This window comes from Salmo salar, chromosome 10, assembly GCF_965601325.2.
Source record: "Salmo salar chromosome 10, fSalSal1, whole genome shotgun sequence".
Lineage (NCBI taxonomy): Eukaryota > Metazoa > Chordata > Actinopteri > Salmoniformes > Salmonidae > Salmo > Salmo salar.
The window spans coordinates 63,271,376-63,298,748 of NC_138300.1; the positions used below are offsets into that span (position 1 = coordinate 63,271,376).

Sequence of the window (27,373 nt, forward strand, 5' to 3'; positions counted from 1 at the left end):
TTATGATTTGCCAAATTGACACCTGTGCTTAAATTCATTTATTTAAGCCAATAGGCTTTATACATATTTTCAGATAAAATTATTGCCAGCAACTACCTGAAAATGTTTGACTGTCCATGGGTAGGCAATCCCTAAAATATGTGAAACGCGCCCCCCGCAGGTAAGGAATGAGAAGGCAGCAATTCAAGCATTGACACTCGTCCCAATTTCGATGTCTGAACGATCTACCGCCGACTGTGACCGTGCAGCGCGCATGCGTTTCGACCCACCACACTCACAGCCGCCCTCCCGCCGACGTTCTAAACCGAACACGATTTACAAACGATATACCGCTGCCGGCCGACGTCGGCGAGATGTAGATGTGCTGTCTCTGGACAGGCGAATATATTGATGAAAGTTACCTTATCCGAAATATATTTGCGCGGTTCTTTTTATTAACAACAAATCAATACAGAAAGTACATGAGGGAACACAAGTGTGTATATATAGATTATATACAATGGACTAGGGGGTACAATATCACATTACACACGGACCTTAAGGGACATACATACACTTATAATTCTAACAGCTTTTTTGTTAGTAGATTATTTAATTGTCTTAAAATACAGTTCAATTTGTTTTTGTAGGGTAACAAAATGTGTTTTTTTTGTTTGTAAATTTACATTTGTGAATATGAAATTTGGCCAAAAGAATAATGAAATGAATTACATAATGTTTCAGTTTATTCCTATCGTTACTTGCGCGGTTATCAAAACGTCAAGCCTGTAGGGAAGCCTACACGAAACACAGACCTTATATGAAGTGGTTCTAACATCCCCGACAGAAAAAAGAATGGTGAAGAAACAGTTCCGGGTTGTACCGCTAGGGTTTATGGGTATTATGTCTCCTACTGTGGTACTCAATACACCAGTAGGTTGTAGTCTGCCATTAAACCTCAGAAGAACACGGAAATATGCGACGGTAAACAACATTATATGCTACGGTTATATTCATTTCAACAGTTTACTGTATGATATACATGCATGCAATCTTGTAGCCAATAACTATACGTGTATGTCACCGAATGAATTATGTGAAGCTGGAATGCGATGTACTAAAGTTAGTTAGAGGTGATCATTGTTGGGACGTCAAAGGGTCAGACTGCCGCACAAGCTCTATGGAAGCTCTAGTCTAGAGCGCTGCACGGTTGCATTCTCATATTCCGTGTGGTCTTTCAAAAGTGTTAGTTTAAATAGCGCATACACCCATAACGTTTACCCCGATTCTATTGATTTCAACGTGATATCGATTAAAGTCATTCACCAAAAAACAGTTGCTTTACACTTACTGCGTTGGCGACACACTTGATTCAAAATGTAGCTAGCTAGGCGTGTTTTACAAGTTGTCGTCTAACCATTGATGTACATATTATTCCCATATTCCGTGTGGTTTTTGAGCTGTGATAGTTTTAGCTGGACGTACTATTGATTTCAGCGTGATAATCGATATCTGTAATTTACAAAATAGTGTTGCGTTTGTTATTCTGTTGGTGACCCCCGTTTTAAAAATGCAACATTCCAAAAATCTGCTGACACTCTTCTGCAGGTTGTTCTCTAACTAGTGATGTAAAAAAAACAAAAAAACTCCAGTTTCCATGTGGGTTTTGAGTTGTGGTAGTTTCAACAGAGCTTGCAAAGTAATTTACCTCCTAATCGATATGAGTAAATTGTTGCCACTTGTCAAAACACCAGGGTTTTTGATGCTGTGGAGTTTATAAGATAGTAGTTAATAATATATATATATATATATATTAGTCAAACGTTTCGACACACCTTCTCATTCCAGGGTTTTTTATTTTTATTTTCTTAAACTATTTTCTACATTGTATAATACTAGTGAAGACATCCGAACTATGAAATAACACATGGAATCATGTAGAAACCAAAAAAGTGTTAAACAAATCTAAATATATTTTATATTTGAGATTCTTCAAAGTAGACACCCTTTGCCTTGATTTCAGCTTTGCACACTCTTGGCATTCTCTCAACCAGCTTCATAAGGTAGTTACCTGGAATGCATTTAAATTAACAGGTGTCCCTTGTTAAAAGTTAATTTGAGCCACTCAGATGTGTTGTGACAAGGCAGGGGTGGTATACAGAAGATAGCCCTATTTGGTAAAAGACCAAGTCCGTATTATGGCAAGAACAGCTCAAATAAGCAAAGAGAAACAACAGTCCATCATTCCTTTAAGACATGAAGGTCAGTCAATACGGAACATTTCAAAAACGTTGAAACTTTCTTCAAGTGCAGTCGCAAAAACCATCAAGCGCTTTGATGAAACTGACTCTCATGAGGACCGCCACAGGAAAGGAAGACCCAGAGTTTCCTCTGCTGCAGAGGATAAGTTACAGTTACCAGCCTCAGAAATTGCAACCCAAATAAATGCTTCATAGAGTTCAAGTAACACACATCTCAACATCAACTGTTAAAAGGAGACTTCGTTAATCAGGCCTTGTCGAATTGCTGCAAAGAAACCACTACTAAAGGACATTGCTTGGGCCAAAAAACACGAGCAATGGACATTAGACCGGTGGAAATCTTTGGTCTGAGTTCAAATTTGAGATTTTTGGTTCCAACCACTGTGTCTTTGTGAGACGCAGAGTAGGTGAACGGATGATCTCCGCATGTTGATGGTTTTGGATGAATTGGACCACAGTGAAGGAAAAGCAGTCAACAAGTGCTCAGCATATGAGGGAACTCCTTCAAGACTGTTGGAAAAGCATTCCAGGTGAAGCTGGTTTAGAGAATGCCAAGTGTGCAAAGCTGTCAAGGCGAAGGGTGGCTACTTTGAAAAATCTAAAATCTTTTTAATCTAAAAAGAAAAATGTTAATACTTTTGCCTTACTACATGATTCCATATGTGTTATTTCATAGTTTTGATGTCACTTATTGTACAAAATAGTCAAAATTATGAAAAACCCTTGAATGAGTATGTGTCCAAACATTTGACTGGTACTGTATATACAAGTAGGGCAGAGTGTGGTGAATTGAGCCACACTTGTTTCTAGGAAACCATACACACAATTAAACATTTTACCAAATATTTAGGAAGAGGTTGTCATTTCATGGAGTCTGGTGAAGAAGGAAACCACATGGAAAAAGTGGTAAGCAAGTTAGGTGAATTTGTCTTATTGTCACGATCGTCGTACAGAGTGGACCAAGGCGCAGCGTGATTGGGGTTCCACATCTTTATTTTAGTGAAACTTAAACAAACCAGGAAACAAACGACGACCGTGAAGTACCATAGTGCTACATGCACTCACTCAAAACAATATCCCACAAATGCAGGAGGGAGAAAGGGCTTCCTAAATATGATCCCCAATTAGAGGCAATGATTACCAGCTGCCTCTAATTGGGAACCATACAAACCAGCAACATAGAAAATGAATGACTAGAACACCCCCCTAGTCACGCTCTGACCTAAACACCATAGAGAACCGAGGGCTCTCTATGGTCAGGGCGTGACACTTATAGGTTTCATGATGCTTATATCTTAACCAAAGTACATCGTTTTAAGATTATTTTTTTTTACATCAGCTGGGGTCTCTATAAGCTACAATATGAGGTCCTAAACCTAGCATGAAAGTGTTTCCTTGTAGCTGTGTGGGCAAATATAGTGTAAATGTTTGCCTTTGGGTAAGTTGAGCCAATGGCCACTATACCCCATACAAATACTGATTCTATTTTGTCAGTTTAATGCATAGTATTTTTGCAATATGTCATGCATATGAACATCATGTCCCCTGCATACAAATGTTAAACAAGCAGGGAACTATCCCCACTTGAGATTCTTGAGACTAGTCAAGGATGTGAGAGAAGGGAAGTCCATTTGAGCTGCAGCAAGGGATAAACACATTTACTTATGACACTGAAGATGTACGTTGACAAAAAAGAACAAGTACCTGTGTGAAAGAGAGGCTATGATAGAGTAGCAGAGGCAAACAAGGTCTTATCTGATGATATGGACTCTGAGCTTGCTCAACGTTAAGAATATTGCGGATCAGTTTCATGGCCTCAAATGCAGAGAACATCCTTACAAATTGGCACGTCGAAACAACATCCCTGTCCCAGACAACTGGTCAAGAAATGGAAGGATAAGTGATATTGAACAGAGAGATCTATAGCTGAATGTAGGTATACACAACCCCAATGAATTAATTGAACTTTGACCTACCAGCACAATCACCCACTGATTACAGGACACCATCACCCAATTACCTTAACCTCTCTAGGGTAGGTGGCACCAAATCGTCCCACCTACGTAACAGCCAGTGTAATCCCGTGGCGTGTTATTCAAAAACCTCAAATGCAAAAACTTCAATTTTTCAAACATATGACTATTTTATACCATTTTAAAGACAAGACTCTCGTTGATCTAACCACACTGTCCGATTTCAAAAAGGCTTTACAACGAAAGCAAAACATTAGATTATGTCAGCAGAGTACCCAGCCAGAAATAATCAGACACCCATTTTTCAAGCTAGCATATACTGTCACATAAACCCAAACCACAGCTAAATGCAGCACTAACCTTTGATCTTCATCAGATGACAACCCTAGGACATTATGTTATACAATACATGCATGTTTTGTTCAATCAAGTTCATATTTATATCAAAAAACAGCTTTTTACATTAGCATGTGACTAGCATGTGACTAGCATTCCTACCGAACACTGCCGGTGAATTTACTAAATTACTCACGATAAACGTTCACAAAAAGCATAACAATTATTTTAAGAATTATAGATACAGAACTCCTCTATGCACTCGATATGTCCGATTTTAAAATAGCTTTTCGGTGAAAGCACATTTTGCAATATTCTCAGTAGATAGCCCGGCATCACAGGGCTAGCTATTTAGACACCCAGCAAGTTTAGCACTCACCAAAGTCAGATTTACTATAAGAAAAATGTTATTACCTTTGCTGTCTTCGTCAGAATGCACTCCCAGGACTTCTACTTCAATAACAAATGTTGGTTTGGTTCAAAATAATCCATAGTTATATCCAAACAGCGGCGTTTTGTTCGTGCGTTCAAGACACTATCCGAAAGGGTAAATAAGGGTGACGAGCATGGCGCAATTCGTGACAAAAAAAATCTAAATATTCCATTACCGTACTTCGAAGCATGTCAACCGCTGTTTAAATTAATTTTTTATGCCATTTTTCTCATAAAGCGATAATATTCCGACCGGGAATCTGCGTTTAGGTAAACAGACGAAAGAAAATAAAGCATGGGGTCGACTTGGGCACGCGCCTAAGCCCATAGTACTCTGATCGGCCACTTGCCAAAAGCGATAATGTGTTTCAGCCAGAGGCTGCCTCGATATCGTTCAGCTTTTTCCCGGACTCTGAGAGCCTATGGGAGCCGTAGGAAGTGTCACGTTAGAGCAAAGATCCTCAGTCTTCAATAAAAAGAGCCAAGATGAAACACCACTTCCTGCATGGAATCTTCTCAGGTTTTGGCCTGCCATTTGAGTTCTGTTATACTCAGACACCACTCAAACAGTTTTAGAAACTTTAGGGTGTTTTCTATCCAAAGCCAATAATTATATGCATATTCTAGTTACTGGGCAGGAGTAGTAACCAGATTAAATCGGGTACGTTTTTTATCCGGCCGTGTCAAATCTTAATTTTTTTCAACCGTCTACAAAAAATTACCCCATAATGACAGTGAAAACATGTTTGGTTTTTACATTTTAGCAAATTTATTGAAAATCAAATGGAGAAATCTAATTTACATAAGTATTCAGAGTGTTGGACTAGTAACCGAAAGGTTGCAAGTTCAAATCCCCGAGCTGACAAGGTACAAATCTGTCGCTCTGCCCCTGAACAGGCAGTTAACCCACTGTTCCTAGGCCGTCATTGAAAATAAGAATTTGTTCTGAACTGACTTGCCTAGTTAAATAAAGGTAAAAATAAAAAACATGTTAGAATCACCTTTGGCAGCAATTACAGCTGTGAGTCTTTCTGGGTAAGTCTGTAAGAGCTTTGCGTACCTGGATTGCACAATATTTGCAAATGAGTCTTAAAAAAATTATTCAAGCTTTGTCAAGTTGTCATTGTTAAACAGACATTTTCAAGCCAATTTAAGTAAAAATTGTAACAAGGCCACTCCGGAGCATTCAATGTCGTCTTGGTAAGCAACTCCAGTGTATATTTGCCCTTGTGTTTTAGGTTATTGTCCTGCTGAAAGGGGAATTTGTTTTCCATTGTCTGTTGGAAAGCAGACTGAGCCAGGTTTTCTAGGATTTTGCCTGTGCTTAGCTCTATTCCATTTGTTATGCCGATGACAAGCAGACCCATAACATGATGCCGCCACCACCATACTTGAAAATATGAAGAGTGGTACTCTGATGTGTTGTGTTGGATTTGCCCCCAAACATAACACTTTGTATTCAGGACATAAAGTTCATTTCTTTGCCACATTTTTTTTGTGGTTTTACTTCAGTGCCATATTTCAAACAGGATGCATGTTTAGAAATGTTTTATTCTGTACAGGCTTCCATCTTTTCACTCTGTCATTAAAATCACCATTGGCCTCATGGTGAAATCGCTGAGCGGTTTCCTTCCTCTCCGGCAACTGAGTTAGGAAGGACACCTGTATCTTTGTACTGACTGGGTCTATTGATACACCATCCAAAGTGTAATAACTTCACCATGCTCAAAGGGGTATTCAATGTCTGCTTTTTTATGTTTACCAATTGGTGCCCTTTTTTGCTGGGCATTGGAAAACCTCCCAGGTCTTTGTGATTGAATCTGTGTTTGAAATTCACTGCTCGACTGAGGGACCTTATAATTATGTGTGGGGTACAAAAATCATGTTAAACATGCAACTTATTATGTGACTTGCTATGCACATTTCTACACCTGAACTTATTTAGGCTCGCCATAACAAAGGGGTTGAATGCTTATTGACTTATTGAATGCTACATTTCTAAAAACATAACTTCACTTTGCCATTATGGGGTTGTGTGTGTGTGTGTGTGTGTAGGCCAGTGACACAATCTCAATTTAATCCATTTTAAATTCAGGCTGGTAGACAACAAAATGTGGAAAAAGTCAAGGGGTATGAATACTTTCTCAAGTCACTGTATGTGTAGATGGTACATTTTATCTTAAGGTTTTCAATATCACAAACTGTTTCTGCATATTGGTTATTGATTTTGGCACGTTAACTGTTTTGACATTGGGATATTTATCAAAATGTCTTGTCAACTGGAAGCAGAGACAGCATAATTTTCAACTTAAATTATAGGAATATAAATCAAACTTTCAACATTAATATCCAATGGTATTGTACTTAAATAAACCACAGCACGTTTTTGGTTTAACGGGTTTGCCCAATAATCGGTTGCTAACGACAGTTGTGCTGTATGTGTATGAGACCAACGTGTATACTTTTTGACCCTGTGTGTGTTACAGTATGACCCGTCATGCGTGTGAGGACGGCCCAGTCTTGGAGGAACAGGAGACAGAGGGACAGAGACAGCTCCACAGTCTCCTCCTACAGCAGTTAGACACAGACGTCAACATAGACAGGTGAGCCTCTCTACACACACACAGAATTACAATAGCTTTTACCACACAGTTCAGATACAATAACCTACACTTCTACCTAATTCTAATAATAATATATAACTTTTTTTACACCCCCATTTCTCCTCAATTTTGTGGTATCCAATTGGTAGTTACAGTCCTGTCCCATCGCTACAACTCCCGTACGGACTCGAGAGGCAAAGGTCGAGAGCCGTGCGCCCTCCGAAACACAACCCAGCCAAGCTGCACTGCTTCTTGACACAATGCCCGCTTAACCCGGAAGCCAGCCGCACCAATGTGTTGGAGGAAACACCGTACACCTGGCAACCGTGTCAGCATGCACTGCGCCCGGCCCGCCACAGGAGTCGCTAGTGCGCGATGGGACAGGAATATCCCTCCCAACCTAACCCGGACGACGCTGGGCCAATTGTGCGCTGCCCCATGAGTCTCCCGGTCGTGGCCGGCTGCGACAGAGCCTTGACTCGAACCCAGAATCTCTAGTGGCACAGCTGGCACTGTGACGTAGCCTAGATTGGATTTATAGAGTGTTTCTTCCAACTGAAAGCTGAAAGCACTTTACATAGTAAAGGGGAAACTCACCTCATCATACTGTTTCTTTTCTTATACAGCATTACAATAGCAAGTTGCAACAGCCACACTATTTACATATTTTATTACACCCTAGGTCAGGACTGACAGTTCACTTTTCACATAGGATTTATGGTATGTCGCCTGTAAAAGACAATGAGGTAATATTGCTATGACTACCTTTCAAACCAGCCCATTTTTACCACCTTTTTGCCATTATAAGCCTATTATACCTCCCGTGCACATGCCAGCACCGGTGATAGAGCTGGAGTAGAGCTGTGAAGATGTGGGTAGGCGTTTATTTGAATAAATCCATTGAATATACACCATCACAAAAATCTGTTATTAATTCGTTGAGGCAGGCCCTTAGAAAACATAAGACTAATACAATGTATTTTCAGAAGAATAGCATATTGAGTTTGTTACTTCTCTGCGCAGCCTATGAAATAAAATCAAGTTTGTTAGTTTGTTCATTAAACAGACAAGAGAACTTTACATTCCCCTGCCGTAAGCACAGTCAACAAACATATGTTTTATAGAAAGAATATAATAGAATAAAATATAAAAAAATTATTTTTGCCACAACTTCAGTGTCTCATGGGAACGTGTGGAACCGCTGTCATATAACAAAAAGTTATATTTTCAAACAGAGCCCAAAGTGACTGTGCTTTCAAAACTGTTGTATCTGTTCTTTCCGATAAAGTAAAGAAATAAAAAAATCTGATCTCGATGAACCTCTGCAATGATTTGAAAAAGTCACTTTTTTGATCCATGTTTATTTTTTTCTATACCCTCCCTTCGCTTTGTTAACGAGCGTCTGGTGTTAAATTGGGAGTATCTTAATCATGATCGCCTGCCGATAGAAAATAATAGCAATCTATAATTTCAAAAGGATGTGAGACTCGTGTTTATATTTCACAACTTTTGCGGGCTTATGGGAGTTCCCTATACGCGATTGAGCAAAATAATAGGCCTACACTTAATTTAGGCTACATTACTGCATGTTAACCCTGAAATGATCAATGCATGAGAACTAAATGATTAAGAATTGCTGCTCCCGAAATTAAATCTTATTATCTACTTAGAGAATGACTCAAACCTCTCATTCAGACCACATTCAGAGAGACATGGACGTAGAGATCTCTCATGTGTTGTCTCAGATGTGTTGCCAAGAGGAAGTGTTTTGCCCCTGCTGCGCTGTACAAGCCGTTTGGGGAGCAGGCTGCCGGGGTGAGGAGTCTATCCCAGTTCCAGGCTCTACAGGACGGGGAGAGTGAGCTGGCCAGTCTCAGGGAGCTGGGGCTCACAGACATGGAGGTAGAACTGTGGCTCAAAAGAGACCAGCCAGAGAACACTGAGAAGGTGAATGTTATTTAGATATATCATTGATATTATATAACAAGAGACGGTACAGTTATTGGACACCTACATCCTGTTGAGAAAAGTAGGTAATAATATCGAAGAGCAGGTGGTTGTTGCTTTCCAGTGTGCAAAACTGGTTGAAATGATGTCAGTACAACCAGATTGTAATAATGTCAACTGTGAGTTTTTTCAGACGCCAAAACCTCCTGGTGGTGTAGCCTGATATAGATATTGATTGTTTGACCTACCATGGGTCTCTGTGGTAACTCAGGCATCCATCCAAACTGTAAGAGATGAGGGATGAACTTACCTCAACTCTATTTACTTCAATACTTACTGAGGAAAGGATTCTATTATTATTCAACCTTTATTTATATTGCTTAGTCTCATTGAGAAAATCTCTTGACTTCAAACAACATGGTCAAGCAGGCAGGTACGTGGGTGGTGGTTCAGGGCTATGGTGTGTTTTCTACAGGCAGCCATGTTGTGTGTTCTGCCCTACAGGGTCATGGGGTGTGTGTGGCCCCCGGGGCGCGGCAGCAGCGTCTTCTGGTGATCCAGGACAAGATGGATGCCAGGTCAGAGCTCATTTCCCGCCCACAGCGCTTCTCAGCCAGCCTACCCCTGTCCCGCAGAGAGATGGAGATAGAGAAGGCCCTGTTCCAGGGCAACGACCGCCTGGGCTTCCTCACTGCACTCTATCATCAAGGTGGGATGATTCAACTAACACCAAAAATAATAGTGGGCACTTTTAATACAGTGTTGTTTAACATAACTAATGAAAATGCAGAGGGGAGTTATTGTGACTGGGTTGGAACCAAAGTGTTGATAAGTGTTTCCTAGGGGACCTTATAATCTTTGGCTGCATTTGAATGTTTTCTCTTAGCTACTTCATGTGGCTAACATATTCTTGCTTCGCGTCTTCCTCTTTGATTTTGCTGCACAAACAACATGCTGATTTAAGTGTACACCATCACTGGTATTACCTGGCTTTATAGCTAATTATGTTCGCATTGACTCAGTACATTTATTAGCTATCGATTAGCATTACAGGCTAACAATTAGCGGCTAACAAGATGTAGGCACAACTTGCTAAGAAAAGACAAACTAGTGTTGTGACTTTACCTTCATTAATCTGATGACTGTTATTTATTTAACCAACTAACTATGTTTGTTACCCAATTTAAATGAATCATGTAACAATGAACTCATTAGGATCTGGGGCAACACGGTAGAGGTTGTTAAGTTACCATCTCCTGAATGAAACTCTAGAAGATATATATATATATAACAGTCAACTTATTAATCATTACCTTGTATCATATTATCGTTCTGAACAGCCGTAACCACCTTGGATCTGCAAACGCCCCAGTCTTACTCATGATTCAGTACTACACATTGGTTTAATTATTTATTTACTAGTTAACTAAATAATAGCACATAATAAACATACACCCTTTACATGAGACAACAGTCCCTCGTGGACTGACGAATATGGCGGCTTGTCACACCGAAAATAAAGAGGGGTGGGGGAGAGGGAAAAGGGACATTTATTTTTGACACATTTCAGAACTATTCTCACAATTATCATGTACTTTGCACACGAACCACCGCCCGTTTGGAATAAGAAACCATGAATGTATTTACGTGTGAGTGCCTTTGTTCGCCTTTTATCTCTGTCGGCACCAGGCCGCCTTAGGAAGGATGTGGTTTGGCCTTTCAGCTTGTAAGGCTCTGATTGTCCGAAAGGGTCCGGACCGTCTCTCCTACTGTTGTTCACTCTGGAAGATAACCAGCCATGTTGACGGTTCCCATTGGTGATGATGGTAGGAGAATACGGTGATTTGACACTCGTAGTAGGATGGTCCCCCTTAGATTCGCTTTTCTCGATATCTGACTTAAGACAGCTAATTAGATGTACCAGTGATTGTCTGGGAGGAGAGCTTCTCGCCTACACCTCGTGTTGATTATTCAGGGTTCAGGGCTCAGACCACTTTACACGCACAGCTGCAATCTGGCAATGTTCTGGTCTAAATGAAGGTGAGGGTTTTTTCACTTCGAGTTGAGGTTCAAAGTTCCAACCATTTCAAATGTGTAGCTCCCGCCTCACGTTTCTTGGTCTAATGTTAATCTCTGTTGGCAATCCTTTTATGCTCCGAAGGGGATGGTTCCGTCAGTCTGACACGCTCTCTGACCTCACTCGGGGCACGGCTACTTACTGCGCAAAGGTATATGATAGCAAGTTATCTCTTATGACTCCTAAAATCACATTCATATCTTAACAAAAATATTTGTTCATATTATATGCACAACGTATTGGATGGAAACTTGACAGATAAAGGGGGTATACTTTCCAAGTTACAGTATTTCGTCCATACCATTTTTAATGCCCTCACAAAATAAAAACCAATATGAAATTAGTTTTCTATAGCTCCACACTGACCCTTCCCCACATTCTAATGATAGAAATATTGTTCCAGTATCCACTTTTGACTGTGTTAGAGACTCGGCGGGAAAAAGTCTGTTAACAAAGACCATTCCTTGGTGGATTTTACTGGAGGGGAAGAAAGAGCCCCCTTCTCCTGTAATTTACAACAAGGTGTGAACTGTCAAACGGCCCAGTTCCCTCCTCCCCTCTTCTATGGGTGAGAGAAGGTCTGGTTATTGTCAATCATTGTCAAGCTGATCTGTCCCATTGTGATCCTCACAGGACTGTTATGACACTAGCTATTTGCAGATGTAAGAAACACAAACTAATAGTGTAATTATAGAACGCTAGTGGATTTATATTGAGAAACAAAGTGAAAACAGCATCGTTGTCTTCAGTATTGTTGTATGTGCTGTATTGACCATGCAGACTGAACGCAAGTGTCTCATGGTCGAGGAACGACAAATGCGCTCCTTGAGTGATGGGGCGGGGCTAGGTCTATGTGGAAAGCGCAATAGAGAGAGAGAGCGGAGAGAGATGACTCAAGTAGCGAAGTAAACTATAAAAATGCAGCATTTCCCTTGGAAAAAAATGTGCACTCGGCCCTTTGATTGGAACAGCAAACTGTCAATCAACAGTAAATAAATAAATAAATATGCAGCTCCAAAAAATTTGGAGTGATCAAGAATATTACTTGTTTGTAAGCTCACTTGCAATTGGGCATCAAGCAAAAACGACTAGCTTAGTTTTTAGGCCTACTGGTCTTTTGGTATGTCAACATTTCTTGAAATTGATAATTCACTTTTGAAACTTGCATTTGTAATTAGTTGTTAAAATGAATTATTAGCCTACAGTGGCGAAGACGCACCATCTCCACTTGTGCTCTCCAAACTCCCGCCACTGGAGAGAGCTTTGTTCTCTTGTTGAAATGTTTACTGTTACTTTCACACGTTTAAATGCATATGTGGAAAATCTGTATTCCATCTAATCCCACAATTGTTACCGTTTCATCATTCCATCTCCATATCGTTTGTTGTTTCATGTTTGATACAATACATTTTCATTTACCATTTCTTACCCTCTGAGTGGGAGCAATGTTTATTATGCACATGAACGTTCACAAGACTGATGAGGTATAAGTTCTGTTTATTTAATTCAATGTATGGTTTGTTCATATTTCCTGGGTTATGTCAGAGTTCCGTGTGTCTGTATCATTCTGGTTTTGCGTAAAGGATTGTGCACACCTCCGTGCCCATAGAAATAGGCTACGTGGGCTGCGCACCACGCTTTGGAGTCAGTACGTTGAATAAGAGAAAATGATTGTTCCATAGATGAATGGTGATGAAATATCATTAGGCTAATAATCATTAAGTCTGATTTAAGATGAATGTAACAATGGATGTGGAAATTGCCTTTTACATTGTTGAACCAGTTTATTGGTTGTAATTGCCATTTGGATAATTATATGGTCCTTGGAGGGGCCAACTGCTTATGTGTACCGGTTTGAGCTCCTGTTAGTGTAAATGAGGACTTGGTGGACTGTATATTCTTTAAGTTTTGTTTTACTTTGTGTACGCTCCTGTGTGCTAAGGTCACAGATGACAAGACAGAGGATTACGGTGGTTTAACCTCTCTTGGGCAGGTGGGACGCTAGCGTCCCACCCACGGTTCACACTATTCAACAGCCAGTGAAAAATCAGAGCGCCAAATTCAAAACAACAAAATGTCATAATTCAAAGTTCTCAAACATACGACTATTTTACATCATTGTAAAGATACACTTCTCCTTAATGTAACCACATTGTCCGATTTCAAAAAGGCTTTACGGCGAAAGCATAAAGTTAGATTATGTTAGGACAGGGACAACACAAGAAAAACCACACAGCCATTTTCCAAGCAGGAGAGGGGTCACAAAAAGCAGAAATTCAGCTAAAATATTCACTAACCTTTGACGATCTTCATCAGATGACCCTCCTAGGACTCAATGTTAGACAAAACATGTATGTTTTGTTCGATAAAGTTCATATTTATATCCAAAAACAGCATTTTACATTGGCGCGTGATGTTCAGAAAATATTTTGCCTCCAATACTGCTGGTGAATCAGCACCACAATTTACAAAAATACTCATCATAAACGTTGATAAAATATTAAACTGTTATTCAAAGAATTATAGATAAACATCTCCTTTATGCAAACGCTATGAAAGATTTCAAAAAAGCTTCACGAGGAAAGCACACTTTGCAATAATCTGAGTACGGCGCTCAAACATACAGCAGGCAATACAGATACCCGCCATTTTGGAGTCATCTAAAATCATAAATAGCATTATAAATATTAACTTATCTTTGATCTTCATCAGAAGGCACTTCCAGGAATCCCAGGTCCACAATAAATGTTTTGTTCGATAAAGTCCATAATTTATGTCCATATACCTCCTTGTTGTTTGCGCGTTCAATAAGCTACTCCAAATGTAGGAAGTGCGCCCAAAATTTCGCAATGAAAAGTAAAAAAAATAGTTATATTTACGTTCGTTGAAACATGTCAAACGTATAGCATCAATCTTTAGTGCCTTTTTAACATAAAACTTCAATAATATTCCAACCGGACGATTCCAATGTCTTGAAAACCGTTTTGGAACACAGCTACCTCATCATGTGAACGCGCGCCACAAAACTCACGTCATTTTCTGAGTCACCAACTTCCCGGTCTTCTTGTTCGCTCTCTGTTCACTGCAAAAGCCTGAAACTAGGTTGTAAAGACTGTTGATATCTAGTGGAAGCCTTAGGAAGTGCAAAATGAACCCTAAGTCACAGTGCGTTAGATAGGCAATGACTTGAAAAGACTACAAGAACCAGATTTCCCACTTCCTGGTTGGATTTTTCTCAGGTTTTTGCCTGCCATATGAGTTCTGTTATACTCAGACATCATTCAAACATTTTTAGAAACTGTTTGAGAGTGTTTTCTATCCAAATCTACTAATAATATGCATATTCTAGTTCCTGGGCCCGAGTAGTAGGCCGTTTTTAATTTTGGTACGTTTTTCATCCGGCCGTGAAAATACTGCCCCCTACCCAAGAGAGGTTAATAATGCTGAATATTCATACATTGTGCTGTGCCTGTACTATGTAGTACATGGGCTAGTGCACTTTAAGGCTTTGATAGCTTGTAAATAGCCGAGAGAGAGTGTGTGTGTGGTCTGCAAGTAAAGATAAATAAATATACGATAGTGAATGACAGATATACATAATACAATCTGTAATTCACCATAAACAATATGCATGTAATAATAACATGGCTTAATTTTATACAAGACAATACAGCATCATACAACGTGACTCCACTAATTAGAGATCAAAGGGGTGCCATGTACTACAAAGCATAGTGCAGCCATCTTCAGTACAGGGCTACAACGACACAATGAACAGTGAAGTACAATGTAATAGCCACATAAACGATATAGCATACATCTATATATATATACTGAACAAAAATATAAACGCAACATGTAAAGTATTGGTCCCATATTTCATGAGCTGAGATCCCAGAAATGTTCCATGTGTACACAAATGTGTTTACATCCAATCAATCAAATGTATTTATAAAGCCCTTTTTAGTTCAGCCGATGTCACAAAGTGCTGTACAGAAACCCAGCCTAAAACCCAAAACAGCAATCAATGCAGGTGTAGAAGCATGGTGGCTAGGAAAAACTCCCTAGAAAGGCCGGAACCTAGGAAGAAACCGAGAGAGGAACCAGGCTATGAGGGGTGGCCAGTCCTCTTCTGGCTGTGCCGGGTGGAGCTTATAACAATACATGGCCAAGATGTTCAAACATTCATAGATGACCAGCAGGGTCAAATAATAATAATCACAGTGGTTATAGATGGTGCAACAGGTCAGCACCTCAGGAGTAAATGTCAGTTGGCTTTTCATAGCCGATCATTCAGAGTTAGAGACAGCAGGTGCTGTAGAGAGAGCGAGTTGAAAACAGCAGGTCCGGGACAAGGTAGCACGTCCAGTGAACAGTGAGCATACTTAAATTCATACAGGACACAGGATAAGACAGGAGAAATACTACAGATATAAGACTGACCCTAGCCCCCCGACACAAACTATTGCAGCATAAATACTGGAGGCTGAGACAGGAGGGGTCGGGAGACACTGTGGCCTCGTCCGACAATACCCCCGGACAGGGCCAACCAGGCAGGATATAATCCCACCCACTTTGCCAAAGCACAGCCCCACACCACTAGAGGGATATTTTCAAACCACAAACTTACTACCTTGAGACAAGGCCGAGTATAGCCCACAAAGATCTCCCCCACAGCACGAACCTGAGGGGGCGCCAACCCCGACAGGAAGATCATGTCAGTGATTCAACCCACTCAAGTGACACACCCATCCTAGGGACGGCATGGAAGAGAACCAGTAAGCCAGTGACTCAGCCCCTGTAATAGGGTTAGAGGCAGAGAATCCCAGTGGAGCGAGGGGAACCGGCCAGGCGGAGACAGCAAGGGCAGTTCGTTGCTCCAGTGCCTTTCCGTTCACCTTCACACCCCTGCGCCAGACTACACTCAATCATAGGACCTACTGAAGAGATGAGTCTTCAATAAAGACTTAAAGGTCGAGACCGAGACTGCGTCTCTCACATGGATAGGCAGACCATTCCATAAAAATGTAGCTCTATAGGAGAAAGCCCTGCCTCCAGCTGTTTGCTAAGAAATTTTAGGGACAATAAGGAGGCCTGCGTCTTGTGACCGTAGTGTACTTGTAGGTATATACGGCGGGACCAAATTGGAAAGATGGGTATGAGCATTGCTTTGTAGGTTAACAGGAAAGCCTCAATCAGCCCTCAACAGGAAGCCAGTGTAGAGAGGCTAGCACTGGAGTAATATGATCAAATGTTTTGGTTCTAGTCAAGATTCTAGCAGCCGTGTTTAGCACTAACTGAAGGTTATTTAGTGCTTTATCCGGGTAGCCGGAAAGTAGAGCATTGCAGTAGTCTAATCTAGAACTGACAAAAGCATGGATACATTTTTCTTTATCATTTTTGGATAGAAAGTTTTAGATTTTTGCAATGTTACGTAAATAGAAAAAAGCTGTCCTTGAAACAGTCTTGATATGTTCGTCAAAAGAGAGATCAGGGTCCTTCACAGTTTTATTTGAGACAACTGTACAACCATCAAGATTAATTGTCAGATCCAACAGAAGATCTTTGTTTCTTGGGACCTTGAACTAGCGTCTCTGTTTTGTCCGAGTTTTAAAAAATCTGCCATCCATTTCCTTATGTCAGAGAAACAGGCTTGCAGGGAGGGCAATTTTGGCGTCTTCACCATGTTTCATCGAAATGTACATCTGTGTATCGTCCGCATAGCAGTGAAAGTTAACATTATTTTTCCGAAAGACATCAAGAGGTAAAATATATAGTGAAAACAATAGTGATCCTAAAACGGAACCTTGAGTAACACCGACATTTACAGTTGATTTGTCAGAGGACAAACCATCCACAGAGACAAACTGATATCTTTCCGTGTGTTTCCAATTTCTCCAAAAGAATGTGGTGATTGATGGTATCAAATGCAGCACTAAGGTCTAGGAGCACGAGGACAAATGCAGAGCCTTGGTCTGAAGCCATTAAAAGGTAATTTACCACCTTCACCAGTGCTGTCTCAGTGCTATGATGGGGTCTTAAACCAGACCGAAGTGTTTTGTATGCATTGTTTGTCTTAAGGAAGGCAGTGAGTTGCTGTGCAACAGCTTTTTCTAAAAATGTTGAGAGGAATAGAAGATTCGATATAGGCTGATCGTTTTTTTTATATTTTCTGGGTCAAGGTTTGGCTTTTTCAAGAGGCTTTCTTATTGCCACTTTTAGTGAGTTTGCTACACATCTGGTGGATAGAGAGCCGCTGCTGACTCAGGACAACTGAGCTTTGGAGAATAAAAAAAAAAAATGCTCTCTGTTAGTGAATTTGTTTTTCTTTGCTAAGATAATCCATCCACCTTACAGGTGTGCCATATCAAGAAGCTGATTAAACAGCATGATCATTACACAGGTGCACCTTGTGCCAGGGCAATAAAAGGCCACTCTAAAATGTGCAGTTTTGTGTCACAGATGTCTCATGTTTTGAGGGAGCATGCAATTGGCATGCTGACTGCAGGAATCTCCACCAGAGCTGTTGCCAGAGAATTGAATGTTAATTTCTCTACCTTAACCTGTTGGGTCTAGGGGGCAGCATTTGCACGTCTGGATAAAAAAAATGTACCCGATTTAATCTGGTTACTAATCCTACCCAGTAACTAGAATATGCATATACTTATTATATATGGATAGAAAACACTCTAAAGTTTCCAAAACTGTTTGAATGGTGTCTGTGAGTATAACAGAACTCATTTGGCAGGCAAAACCCTGAGACATTTTCTGACAGGAAGTGGATACCTGATGTGTTGTATTGATTTTAAACCTATCCCATTGAAAAACACAGGGGTTTAGGAATATTTTGGCACTTCCTATTGCTTCCACTAGATGTCACCAGCCTTTACAAAGTGTTTTGAGTCTTCTGGAGGGAGATCTGACCGAACAAGAGCCATGGAACGGTGATGTCCCATTAGACACCTGGCGCGCTACTTCATGTTGGGTACCCTCGTTCCAATACGTTATAAAAGGCTATGCATTCGTCCACCTTGAATATTATTCATGTTCTGGTTAAAAAAGGCCCTAATGATTTATGCTATACAACGTTTGACATGTTTGAACGAACGGAAATATATTTTTTCCCCTCGTTCATGACGAGAAGTCCGGCTGGCTTACATCATGTGCTAACGAGACGGAGATTTTTGGACATAAATGATGAGCTTTTTTGAACAAAACTACATTCGTTATGGACCTGTGATACCTGGAAGTGACATCTGATGAAGAGAATCAAAGGTAATGGATTATTTACATAGTATTTTCGATTTTAGATCTCCCCAACATGACGTCTAGTCTGTATCGCAACGCGTATTTTTCTGGGCACAGTGCTCAGATTATTGCAAAGTGTGATTTCCCAGTAAGGTTATTTTTAAATCTGGCAAGTTGATTGCGTTCAAAAGATGTAAATCTATAATTCTTTAAATGACAATATAATATTTTACCAATGTTTTCTAATTTTAATTATTTAATTTGTGACGCTGACTTGACTGCCGGTTATTGGAGGGAAACGATTTCCTCAACATCAATGCCATAGTAAAACGCTGTTTTTGTATATAAATATGAACTTGATAGAACTAAAAATGCATGCATTGTCTAACATAATGTCCTAGGAGTGTCATCTGATGGAGATTGTAAAAGGTTAGTGTATCATTTTAGCTGGTTTTATGGTTTTGGTGACCCTGTCTTTGACTTGACAAAACATTACACACAACTCTTGTAAATGTACTGTCCTAACATACTCTAAATTTATGCTTTCGCCGTAAAACCTTTTTGAAATCGTAAAACGTGGTTAGATTAAGGAGATGTTTATCTTTCAAATGGTGTAACATAGTTGTATTTTTGAAAAATTTGAATTTTGACATTTATTTGGATTCAAATTTGCCGCTCTTGAAATGCACCTGCTGTTGATGGAGTGCACCACAGGTGGCACGCTAGCGTCCCACCTAGCCCCAAGAGGTTAAGCTGCCTCCAATGTTGTTTTAGAAAATTTGGCAGTACATCCAACGAGCCTCACAACCGCAGACTGTGCAACCACGCCAGCCCAGGACCACTACATCCGGCTTCTCCACCTGAAGGGATTGTCTGAAACCAGCAACCCGGACAACTGATGAAATTGTGAGTTTACACAACCAAAGAATTTCTGCACAAACTGTCAGAAACCGTCTCCGGGAAGCTCATCTGCGTGCTCGTCGTCTTTACCAGGGTCTTGATCTGACTGCAGTTCGGCATCGTAACCTACTTCAGTGGGCAAATTCTTACATTCGATGACTAGCACGCTGGAGAAGTGTGCTCTTCATGGATGAATGCCGGTTTCAACTGTATCGCGAGCGGTTTGATGATGCCAACGTTGTGAAGAGTGCCCCATGGTGGCGGTAGGGTTATGTTATGGACAGGCATAAGCTACGGACAATGAACACAACTGCATTTTATCAATGACAATTTTAATGCACAGAGATACCATAACGAGATCCTGAGGCTTATTGTCGCGACAATCTGTACGCAATTCCTGGAAGCTGAAAATGTCCCACTTCTTCCATGGCCTGCATAGTCACCAGTCACCCATTGAGCATGTTTGGGGTACGTTGGGATTGACGTGTAAGACAGCGTGTTCCAGTTCCCGCTAATATCCAGCAATTTCACACAGCCATTGAACATGAGGCCACATGAGGAGTTAGACAACATTCACAGGCCACAATCAACAGCCCGATCAACTCTATGCAAAGGAGATGTGGCACACTGGTAAGAGATTTTGTCTAACAATTTACAGATAATCCTCAATGAATCATGATGAGATGGAAAGTTAGAGGGTCAAAAATCATACCCCCAAGATATGCGAACCTCTCCTGTTGTTGGTAATGGTGAGGTTAGTTAGCATGTCTTAGGGGTTTGATGTTTGACCCTCTAACTTTCTCATTAATCATTATTCACGATTCATTCAGGATTATCTGTAATCACGGTAGCCTCCACATTAATGTAGAAGTGTTTAGAAACATATTATATTCTTATTTACAATTAAAGTGACTCTAAAATTACACGATACATTGTTTACCATTGATTTCTATAGGGCACAAAATAATCTGAAACACAAGCAAAACAAACTGCAAATGCTTCCAACAAGTCTGTAGTCACAAGCTGGATGTAGTCATTGCGTGCTAGGAATATGGGATCAAATACTAAACTTGACTACATTACCAATAACCCCTACTTTAAAAGTTGTCTTTTTTATTACTCATTAAACAAAATCTCTTTCTCTGATTGTATTAGTATAGAGCAATATCATTTCCCCCTGTTTTTGAGCGTACAATATAGCTCACTATTTAAATTATTTATTTTATACAGTCATTATTGCTCATCTTTATCAAGGGTGTCAATTTTAGACCCCACTGTATGTACTTATACTGAACAAAAATAGAAACGCAACATGTAAATTCTCTTGACTTGAGATGACTTGAAAAAACTTGTGACCCAACTTGACTCACTCTTAGAATGCGCAACTTGGACTCGACTTGTATCGTTCTACTTGGGACTCGACTTGAGACTCGGACCTTGAGACTCGCTTGTGACTCGAATAATAGTGACTTGGTCCCATCTCTGGTTGTTGGTGACTGTCATGTATTGAAAATATAAAATGAAAGGAATTCAGCTGTCCATCTTCCTGTTTGTCATTGGCAATTTTGAAATCAGACAGCAAGCAATTACCCTGTAACTACCTAGTAAGTAAGTAAGTAGGGTGGCAGGTAGCCTAGCACTTGATGTGCCCTTGAGCCCTAATTGCCTCTTTGGATAAGAGTGTCTGCTAAATGGCCAATATGTTTAAAAAAAAAGTTGGCTACAAGCTGTCATGGACTATTAACACTTATGTGCTCACAATTTTGGTCTTTCCCTTAGAGGAAGATACACAAGCTGACCAGCAGGGGGCATCTTCCTCAAACCCCCTGGACTCCCTGTACAGAGATGTCCTAAGTGATAGGCGAAAACACACGTCTGTATCAGAGAACTCTGAGCTGAAAACCACAGGACACTCATCTCTACCTCAGCCTGAACCACAAACTGACTTTGAGCAATCGCAGAGCTCATGGAAAAGCACTGACCAATCACAAGTCCAGCTTGACCTTAAATCTGATCCATTGAGAAGTGGGATAAAGGACTCTGACCAATCAGCTACACTGGACACTTCTGGCCAATCACAAGATCAGGACAGACCTGTACACAAGCAATTGTCAGCTCCAAAGAAGATAAATGTGAGCCAGCCAATTGGTAGTCTGTGTGGTGCGGCAAAGGCGGGGCCTGGGGGTCCGGTGCTGGTGCAGGGCGAGGTAGAGGAGGTTACAGAGGAAGAGATTCAGCAGAACCGCGAAACAGAGGAAGGGATCCGGAGCATACCACGGTTCCACAACTACCAGCCAGGGAAACCATCAAAGGTAGAACCTTCCTCAACGTAACATCAAACTAATTGTGTTTTAGTAACCGTGTTTCCCTGAGAGATAAGAGTATCACTCACTTGTTGTAATGAAATTAACCAGACTCGGTTACATGTCTGAGATGTGTGTGTGTGCTGCTCCAAAAATAAAGGGAACACTAAAATAACACATCCTAGATCTGAATGAATGAAATAATCTTATTAAATACTTTTTTCTTTACATAGTTGAATGTGCTGACAACAATCACACAAAAATAATCAATGGAAATCCAATTTATCAACCCATGGAGGTCTGGATTTGGAGTCGCACTCAAAATTAAAGTGGAAAACCACACTACAGGCTGATCCAACTTTGATGTAATGTCCTTAAAACAAGTCAAAATGAGGCTCAGTAGTGTGTGTGGCCTCCACCTGCCTGTATGACCTCGCTACAACGCCTGGGCATGCTCCTGATGAGGTGGCGGATGGTCTCCTGAGGGATCTCCTCCCAGACCTGGACTAAAGCATCCGCCAACTCCTGGACAGTCTGTGGTGCAACGTGGCGTTGGTGGATGGAGCGAGACATGATGTCCCAGATGTGCTCAATTGGATTCAGGTCTGGGGAACGGGCGGGCCAGTCCATGGCATCAATGCCTTCCTCTTGCAGGAACTGCTGACACACTCCAGCCACATGAGGTCTAGCATTGTCTTGCATTAGGAGGAACCCAGGGCCAACCGCACCAGCATATGGTCTCACAAGGGGTCTGAGGATCTCATCTCGGTACCTAATGGCAGTCAGGCTACCTCTGGCGAGCACATGGAGGGCTGTGCGGCCCCCCAAAGAAATGCCACCCCACACCATGACTGACCCACCGCCAAACCGGCCATGCTGGAGGATGTTGCAGGCAGCAGAACGTTCTCCACGGCATCTCCAGACTCTGTCACATGTGCTCAGTGTGAACCTGCTTTCATCTGTGAAGAGCACAGGGCGCCAGTGGCGAATTTGCCAGTCTTGGTGTTCTCTGGCAAATGCCAAACGCCCTGCACGGTGTTGGGCTGTAAGCACAACCCCCACCTGTGGACGTCGGGCCCTCATACCACCCTCATGGAGTCTGTTTCTGACCGTTTGAGCAGACACATGCACATTTGTGGCCTGCTGGAGGTCATTTTGCAGGGCTCTGGCAGTGGTCCTCCTGCTCCTCCTTGCACAAAGGCGGAGGTAGCGGTCCTGCTGCTGGGTTGTTGCCCTCCTACGGCCTCCTCCACGTCTCCTGATGTACTGGCCTGTCTCCTGGTTGCGCCTCCATGTTCTGGACACTACGCTGACAGACACAGCAAACCTTCTTGCCACAGCTCGCATTGATGTGCCATCCTGGATGAGCTGCACTACCTGAGCCACTTCTGTGGGTTGTAGACTCCGTCTCATGCTACCACTAGAGTGAAAGCACCGCCAGCATTCAAAAGTGACCAAAACATCAGCCAGGAAGCATAGGAACTGAGAAGTGGTCTGTGGTCACCACCTGCAGAACCACTCCTTTATTGGGGGTGTCTTGCTAATTGCCTATAATTTCCACCTGTTGTCTATTCCATTTGCACAACAGCATGTGAAATGTATTGTCAATCAGTGTTGCTTCCTAAGTGGACTGTTTGATTTCACAGAAATGTGATTGACTTGGAGTCACATTGTGTTGTTTAAGTGTTCCCTTTATTTTTTTGAGCAGTGTGCATATATATATATTATATATATATATATATATATATATATATATATATATAAAAGCTACTCATATTACAGACTAAGAATGAAAAAACTGTTAACTGTGAGTTCAGTCTCATGGCTTTGAGATCTGCCACACCACCTTGCTGTTATCTGGTCCCTGTGGTTGTCCGTAGGTGCTGTGTGTGAAGAACCTGAGTGCCCGTGCCTCTGTGGCCCAGCTGGTGGCGCTATTCTCCAGGTTTGATTGTGACATCACCCAGCCGGTAGTCTACCGACTACTCACTGGCAGACTGAAGGGACACGCCTTCATCACACTTTCAGGTAACACTGACGTGTGCACACACTCAAACTTTATCAGATGACTGAGTTTACTCTCACACACAAGTTCTCCCTGTAGGCTCAGATTACACGCATGCATACACTCCTCTGTATTTAAGGTGACTGACTAACTGAGCTCATACACACACGCACTCCCTCGCTCTATCTCTAAGCAACACACCAATTCAAATGTGCTTGCTATGTGTATTTATTGCACGTAACACGTGCTGTAATAATGAATCTACACAGAATGCCCCATAATGACAAGGCGAATACAGGTTTTTTTAAAACAGAAATACTTTATTTACATAAGTAAATTCCATCTGGCTCAGTTGGTAGAGCATGGTGTTTGCAACGCCAGCATGGTGTGTGTGCAACGCCAGGGTTGTGGGTTCGATTCCCATGGGGGGCCAGTACAAAAACAAATATTTTTTTAAAAAAATGCATGAAATGTATGTATTCACTACTGTAAGTCGCTCTGGATAAGAGCGTCTGCTAAATTACTAAAATGTAAATGTATTCAGACCCTTTGCTATGAGACTCAAAATTGAGCGCTGGTGCATCCTGTTTCCATTGATCATCCTTGATGTTTCTACAACTTGGAGTTCACCTGTGGTAAATTCAATTGATTGGACATGATTTGGAAAGGCACACTGTCTATATAAGGTCCCACAGTTGACAGTGCATGTCAGAGCAAAAACCAAGCTGTGAGGTCGGAGGAATTGTCCATAGAGCTCCGAGACAGGATTGTGTCTAGGCACAGATCTGGGGAAGGGTACCAAAAAATGTGTGCAGCATTGAAGGTCCCCAAGAACACAGTGGCCTCCAGCATTCTTAAATGGAGGAAGTTTGGAGCCATCAAGACTCTTCCTAGAGCTGGCCGCCTGGCAAAACTGAGCAATCGGGGGAGAAGGGCCTCGGTCAGGGAGGTGACCAAGAACCCGATGGTCACTCGGACAGACAGAGCTCGAGAGTTCCTCTGTGGAGACAGGATAACTTTCCAGAGGACAACCATCTCTGCAGCACTCCACCAATCAGGCCTTTATGGTAGAGTCTCTGAATGTCCTCGAGTGGCCCAGCCAGAACCCGGACTTGAACCCAAACGAACATCTGTGGAGAGACCTGAAAATAGCTGCGCAGCGATGCTACCTATCCAACATGACAGATCTTGAGAGGATCTGGGGGAAAAAGAGATTTGATCAATTTTAGAATAGGGCTGTAATGTAACAAAATGTGGGGGAAGGGGTCGGAAAGTATTCAGAATTCACCATATACATTATATACAGTACCAGTCAAAAGTTTCAGAATACCTACTCATTCCAGGGTTTTTCTTTATTTTTACTATTTTCTACACTGTAGAATAATAGTGAAGACATCAAAACTAATGAAATGGCACTTATGGAATAATTTAGTAGCCAAAAAATTGTTAAACAAATCAAAATATAATTTATATTTCATATTCTTCAAAGTAGCCACCCTTTGCCTTGACAGCTTTGCACACTCTTGGCATTCTCTCAGCCAGCTTCATGAGGTAGTCACCTGGAATGCATTTCAATTAACAGGTTTGCCTTGTTAAAAGTTAATTTTTGGGATTTCTTTCCTTCTTAATGCGTTTGAGCTTGTCACAGTTATGTTGTGACAAGGTAGAAGTGGTATACAGAAGATAGTCCTTTTTGGTAAAATACGAAGTCCATATTATGGCAAGAACGGCTCAAATAAGCAAAGAGAAACGACAGTCCATCATTACTTTAAGACATGAAGGTCAATTAATCTGGAAAATTTCAAGAACTTTGAAAGTTTCTTCAAGTGCAGTCGCAAAAACCATCAAGCGCTATGATGAAACTGGCTCTCATGAGGACCGCCACAGGAAAGGAAGGCCCAGAGTTACCTCCTAATGCAGAGGATAAGTTCATTAGAGTTAACTGTACCTCAGATTGCAGCCCAAATAAATGCGTCACAGAGTTCAAGTAACAGACACATCTCAACATCAACTGTTAAGAGGAGACTGCGTTAATCAGGCCTTCATGGTCGAATTGCTGCGAAGAAGACCAGTGGAAATCTGTCCTTTGGTCTGATCAGTCTAAATTTGAGATTTTTGGTTCCAACTGCCGTGTCTTTGTGAGACGCAGAGTAGGTGAACGGATGATCTCCGCATGTGTGGTTCCCACCGTGAAGCGTGGGGGTGCTTTGCTGGTGACACTGTCAGTGATTTATTTAGAATTCGTTGCACACTTAACCAGCATGGCTACCACAGCATTCTGCAGCAATATGCAATCCCATCTGGTTTGGGCTTAGTGGGACTATCATTTGTTTTATCCACAGGACAATGACCCAACACACCCCCAGGCTGTGTAAGGGCTATTTGACCAAGAAGGAGAGTGATGCAGTGCTGCATCAAATGACCGGGCTTCCACAATCACTCAACCTAATTGAGATGGTTTGGGATGAGTTGGACCGCAGAGTGAAGGAAAAGCAGCAAAAAAGTGCTCAGCATGTGTGGGAATTCCTTCAAGACTGTTGGAAAAGCATTCCAGGTGAAGCTGGTTGAGAGAATGTCAAGAGTGCGCAAAGCTGTCATCAAGGCGAAGGGTGGCTAATTTGAAGAATCTCAAATATATTTTCATTTGTTTAACACCTTTTTGTTTACCATGTGTTATTCCATAGTTTTGACATCTTCACTATTATTCTACAATGTAGAAAATAGTAAAAATAAAGAAAAACCCTTGAATGAGTAGTTGTGTCCAAACTTTTGACTGGTACTGTATATTATATCGTCCAAAAATAACATCCTATGTAACTGTATTGATTTATTTCTCATTTTCCCCATCACTAATATTGTAGTGTTATACCATTTTCTAGACACCGAAACGTCCCAGAGAGCCTTGGAGATGGTGAACGGGTACCGGTTGCTAGGGAAACCTTTGGTGATCGAGTTTGGCCTAGAGCGGAGGGATGAGAAGAAACCAAAAACGGAACAGGACGAGGAGAAAATGAGAGAATGTAGTGTACCATCTCTACCCAACCCCAGTACTACAAACACTAAATACTACAACAGGACTTCAACACACAGATAAGAGACAGAAACAGACCGACCACATACTCTCCTCCTTTGAGCACATATGTAACTCTTCAATGACTGAGGTTTGACATTTCTGGTCCTTGTAACGTTTGTTGTGTGAAGGTCGATAAACGTGGATTAATTAGTATTTTTGTCCTGGATGTTAGTGTTTTTTATGTATGATCATAGGCTGTGTTTGGAATGTGAAGTATTAAAAATCTGTTCTCTGTT

At 41.3% G+C, this 27,373-nt stretch overlaps 1 protein-coding gene across 1 annotated transcript; it reads left to right on the plus strand.

Annotated features, from left to right (window-relative positions):
• Window positions 1-856: 856 nt before the first annotated feature.
• rbm41 (RNA binding motif protein 41) lies at window positions 857-27,373 on the plus strand. Its single transcript, XM_014123924.3, has 7 exons — window positions 857-963; window positions 7,468-7,584; window positions 9,330-9,531; window positions 10,036-10,240; window positions 21,536-22,068; window positions 23,940-24,087; window positions 26,944-27,373. The coding sequence occupies exons 1-7, from the start codon at window positions 956-958 to the stop codon at window positions 27,156-27,158; spliced, it is 1,428 nt and encodes a 475-aa protein (XP_013979399.3). The 5' UTR covers window positions 857-955; the 3' UTR covers window positions 27,159-27,373.

Coding starts and splice junctions, on each gene's coding strand:
- rbm41 (XM_014123924.3), top strand. Junction 9,532..10,035: donor AGCCAGAGAACACTGAGAAG/GTGAATGTTATT, acceptor TCTGCCCTACAG/GGTCATGGGGTGTGTGTGGC. Junction 10,241..21,535: donor CACTGCACTCTATCATCAAG/GTGGGATGATTC, acceptor TCTTTCCCTTAG/AGGAAGATACACAAGCTGAC.